The sequence below is a fragment of the Gracilinanus agilis genome, unplaced genomic scaffold, assembly GCF_016433145.1.
Source record: "Gracilinanus agilis isolate LMUSP501 unplaced genomic scaffold, AgileGrace unplaced_scaffold53525, whole genome shotgun sequence".
Taxonomy (NCBI): Eukaryota; Metazoa; Chordata; class Mammalia; order Didelphimorphia; family Didelphidae; genus Gracilinanus; species Gracilinanus agilis.
Window position 1 is genome coordinate 1,785 of NW_025388605.1, and position 4,647 is coordinate 6,431.

Consider the following 4,647-nt stretch of genomic DNA (forward strand, 5'->3'; position numbering starts at 1 on the left):
GTCCCTGAGTATGGGGGCTGAATCATTAGGAAAAAGCAAGAATTGCTCCATCATTCTGACCCAAGATGACGCTCCAACAATCACACACACACACACACACACACACACATCCTCCTCACTGCATGGAGCCATCAGTCAAGCAGGATCCAAGAGAGGAAGGAGAAGTGAAGTTTCTCAGATAGGCTTAGGGTGAGGGAACAGTGCAGAGCAGTCCCTGGTCACACCGTGTGCCTCAGACCAGCTCCAGGTCAGCCTGGGTCCCCTCTCCCACCAGCCTCTGGGAGCACCATGACTCCTGCCCTCTCAGTCCTGCTATGCCTTGGTGAGTCCTCAGCAGACCCACCAACAAGTCCTAACTGCCCCCACCCCCTCGTCCACTGTACTGAGGAGAAAACTTTCCTCCAGAGAAGGGCAGTGACAAGTCTATGGTCCCACAGCAAGGTGGGTTTGGGAGGAGAGAAGCCAGGACTCTTAGAGGGGTCTCCTGGGGTCCAGCCTCCTTCACTCACAGCAGCCCTAAGCACTGGCTCTGAGCTGTCTCTGTCCTTCCTTTGGGGATGCTGAGGGGGAGCTGTGAGTAATGAGGGTTTTCTCTACCAGGGCTGTGTCTGTGCAAGAGGACAAGGACCCAGGAAGCAGGTGAGTCCTTCCCCCCACAATCCCCCTGCCCAGAGGATACAAATGACCCAGGAGAGGGAGCTGGGGGAGGGCTGGGCTGGGCTGACAGGATGTAAAGAGAGAGGGGACTGGGTATGGGGGTGGGGTTCCTACAGAAGGGGGATTCCCTGGACCTTACAGTTCTCCTTCCCTTCTAGAAAGATTCCCCAAACCCTCCCTCAGGGCAGAGAATGGCTCTTTGGTGCCCCAAGGGGGAGCTGTGACCCTCAGGTGCAGGGGGTCATGGGAGGCTGAAGAGTGGCGGCTGGGGAAAAAGCAAGAATCTGGATGGTCACAGATCAAAGCTATGAGAAAAGCTGGAAACGAGGGCGAGTTTTCCCTCCCATCTGCGACAGCATATGATGCAGGGACTTACCGGTGCCGCCACAGACATTCATCCTATGGGTGGTCAGAGCCCAGTGACCCCCTGGAGCTGGTGGTGACTCATAAGATAGATCACCCCCACCATCTGCCCCACCCCTCCCCCTCTCTTCATTCTTACACTCCTCCTCAGGCAGGGCTGGCTCAGGGTCTCCATAGTTCTGGGTCCCTCCTCAGCCCAGCCTGGCCCCAAGTGTCCCCCTGGCTCTGCCCTTCCTGGCTTCTCCTCTGTGTCTGCCTCAGCTCTCCCTCTGGGGTTCAGAGAAGAGAGGAGGAATCAACATCTCTATAGCACCTGCTATGTGACAAGCACATTACCTTTGCTGTCTCATTGGATCTTCATAACAATTCTGCCAGGTCAGGGCTAGTGTGATCCCCTTTTTGTAGATGAGGAAACTGAGGCAGAGAGGAAGTGACATGCCAGGATCACATAGTTGGGATAGACGTAAAGCTTGATTTGAACTCAGATCTTCCTGATTCCAGGCCCAGGGCTCTCTCCACTGTTCCATGAGCTTCCTCACTCAGATCCCATCTTGGGGTCAACTAGGAGGCAAAACAGGCTCAGCTTGGACCTCAGGAGACCAGACAGAGCTGGGCTCCCTGTGGGGAGCGGGGGGGCAGGGTTATTGGGGCATCTCCTACTGCCAGCCCTGCCCCTCCCAAAGCCAGGAGAGAGCAGAGGGTGGAGCTGCTGCTGCCCAGACCTTCTCCCAGCCCAGGCAGAGTGTTGAGGGGGATCAGGAGACTCAGCAGAGCCTCCTCCTCTCCTTCTCAGGCCTGTCCCAGGGGATCACCCAGGCACCCCCCCCCCTCTCCTCTCTCCTCACTCCCCCCATTCCTTGCCCCGGAGCTGTCCAAGGTCTTTCGCTCCCCTCATACATGTGACTTTTCCTCTCTCAGAGCTGAACCTCCCAGCCCAGCCCAGGCCTCCTCCCAGCCAGATCTGCCCCCTCCCTGCACAAGGGCTGCTCAGGCTCTAACTCCAGGGTCTCCCCCTCCAGGCCTCTCTAACCAGCCCTCCCTGGCAGCCCTGCCCAGCTCTGAGGTGGCCCCAGGACAGAACGTGACCCTGCAGTGTTGGTCAGAGTGGTGGTATAACAGGTGTGTCCTGTACAAGGATGGAGAAGAGATCAGCCGAGGCAGGATGCAGAGCCATGGAAGGGGGCGTCAGGCTGACTTCTTCTTCCCTGCTGTGAATCTGACCCACGATGGCACTTACCGATGCTATGGCTTTTATAGTTATTACCCCTATGAGTGGTCCTCCCCCAGCGCCCCCCTGGTGCTCAGGGTCTCAGGTGAGGCAGCCCCAGCCCCTCCCAGCCCCCCACCTCTCCCAAGCTCCCTCCCTGCCTGCTCAGGGCCTGTCCCAGGGGACCCCAGAGGTGGGGAGGTCAGAGGGAAGGGCACTGGGTCATCCTCATAGAATGCAGACAGTGAGGCCTCTCCTCTGTGACCCCTCTAGACACCCCTCATCAGCAGCCTGTTCAGTCGTGTTGGTCCCACATCCAGACAATATTCTATTCGACCCCAGGAAGGGGTTGGAGGAAGTCAGAAATGAACAGAGCAGGCCTGATGTTGGGGTGGGGAAATATGGGGGAGGGGAGGCATGTTAAACACCCCCCAGACCCCTTCCTCTTCCTCTCCCTGTTTCTGGGTCCTCGAAGGGTCCTCATCTCTCCCAAAGCTCTGAGACTCCTCCNCCCAGAGGTGGGGGGGTCAGAGGGAAGGGCACTGGGTCATCCTCAGAGAATGCAGTCAGTGAGGCCTCTCCTCTGTGACCCCTCTAGACACCCCTCATCAGCAGCCTGTTCAGTCGTGTTGTTCCCACATCCAGACAATATTCTATTCGACCCCAGGAAGGGGTTGGAGGAAGTCAAAAATGAACAGAGCAGGCCTGATGTTGGGGTGGGGAAATATGGGGGAGGGGAGGCATGTTAAACACCCCCCAGACCCCTTCCTCTTCCTCTCCCTGTTTCTGGGTCCTCGAAGGGTCCTCATCTCTCCCAAAGCTCTGAGACTCCTCCAGCTCTGACTTTCCCCCCCACCCAGTAACTGCTTCCTCTGAGGACAGGCTGGGGGTGTCTCTCTTCTCTAATGCTGTCCACCTTCTGTCTAGACCACTACTGAGTAGGCTGGGGAAGAAGGAAGGACAGGGCTGGTCAGGAAGATGGGGAGCAGAGAGGGGCAGAGCAGCCCTGGCATGGGTTCGAGTGATCCTGAGCCCCCAGGAGGCAGCCACACCTCAAGAATAAAGAGACGCCCCAGTAAATTGAAAGGGATTCTGAGTGAGAGGGAGGCAGGGAGGCAGCTGGCAGGGAAACTAGACCTTGCCCAGGTGACACAAGATGGAGCATCTGATACTTTGCCAGGAGAGCTAGTTGGGTGTCATAACTCTGGGGGAGGGGCTGGGTGCCTTCTAGGACAGGGGCTGTGGGGAAATGGGGGTGACACAGGCTTTTATCCAGAGATTCTCAGATCCCAAAAGGAGGGCACAAGAATGACGTGTTTGTCCTTGTCTCAGAGGCTCTCAGGGATAATCTTCTCTGGCCAGATGGATCCAGAATGAAGAGGAATCTCTGAGTTCTTATGGGCACCTCTGGTTTTCCTGAGTCCCTCCGTTCCCCTCTCTTTATTTCTTGGTTCCTCTGAAGCCTCAAATGTTCTCCCTTCCTCAGGAATCCCTGGGCCCTCCCTCTCCTCACCCACACAGCCAGAGCTGGGACTAGGGATGGGAGCACTGCTTCTCCCATATCTGGCTTCCCCATTGTAAGGAATGGTCTCTGAGGTACCCACACCCCAATTCCAATTCCCCTCAGCTGGAAGCACCACAGGGATCTCCTCCCCCTCATCCTTCCTCTGTCCAGCACAGACTCAGAGCTCTGCCCCAAGGCAGGAGGGACTACAGGGCCCTGGAACCATCAAGAACAAGCTGTCCTGAGGAGGATTCAGAAGGTCCCCCCTATGTCACCAGCTCCTCCATTTTTCTTCTGGGGTCCCTGTCTGCCCCCAAAGTCCCCCAGGACCTCAGAAAGGAGTCATAGGAATCACAGGAGCATCAAGTCTCAGAACTAGGCCAGGAGAGGTCCTGAGCTCAGGCCCATTTGACAGATGGGAAATCCAGGAGGCCCAGAGAGAGGAGGGACTTGCCCAACATCCCTCACAGAGAAAGTCTGGACAGAGCTGTGCTGACACTCCTATATCCAAACCTTCCATCTCTCCAGGCTTCTCTGGACACCCCTGCAGAGCCGCTAATGCTGCCCCTTCCTCTCCAAGCCCTGATTTTGAGAATGGGTCCATAGCTGAGTACCTGGAGGATTCCTGACAGAGCAGGGAGGGAGGCAGTAGAGTTGAGTGTCCAGTCAGGGTCTGCCTGCCCTATGCAGGCTCTCCTCATTTCCCACCACTCCTCCTACAGCACTTTATCATTCTTTTCCCACCTCTGAGCCTTTGCCCAGGCTGTGTCCCCTGCCTGGAATGCTCTCCCTTTTCACCTCCTCTTACAATGCAAAGATGTCTCTGAGACTAAGCTTAGGAGATGTCTCCTACAGGAAGTCTTTCCTGTTCTCCAACCTGTCCCCTCCCCACTTGTTAGTGAACCCACTGTTTAGA

General features: G+C 56.6%; 1 protein-coding gene across 1 annotated transcript; it reads left to right on the forward strand.

Annotated features, from left to right (window-relative positions):
• The first annotated feature begins 288 nt into the window (after window positions 1-288).
• LOC123255868 (leukocyte immunoglobulin-like receptor subfamily A member 6) lies at window positions 289-4,360 on the forward strand. The gene is made up of 5 exons (XM_044684588.1): window positions 289-322; window positions 601-639; window positions 816-1,100; window positions 2,037-2,420; window positions 4,260-4,360. Exons 1-5 carry the CDS (start codon window positions 289-291, stop codon window positions 4,358-4,360), a joined length of 843 nt encoding a protein of 280 aa, XP_044540523.1.
• The last annotated feature ends 287 nt before the right edge of the window (window positions 4,361-4,647 follow it).

Bases quoted from the DNA above. Each gene is read 5' to 3' on its own strand.
- LOC123255868 (XM_044684588.1), top strand. From the start codon at position 289: ATGACTCCTGCCCTCTCAGTCCTGCTATGCCTTG. The intron at 323-600 runs GTGAGTCCTCAG...TTTCTCTACCAG, and splicing joins CTCAGTCCTGCTATGCCTTG to GGCTGTGTCTGTGCAAGAGG. The intron at 1,101-2,036 runs CTCATAAGATAG...GGTCTCCCCCTC, and splicing joins CCCCCTGGAGCTGGTGGTGA to CAGGCCTCTCTAACCAGCCC.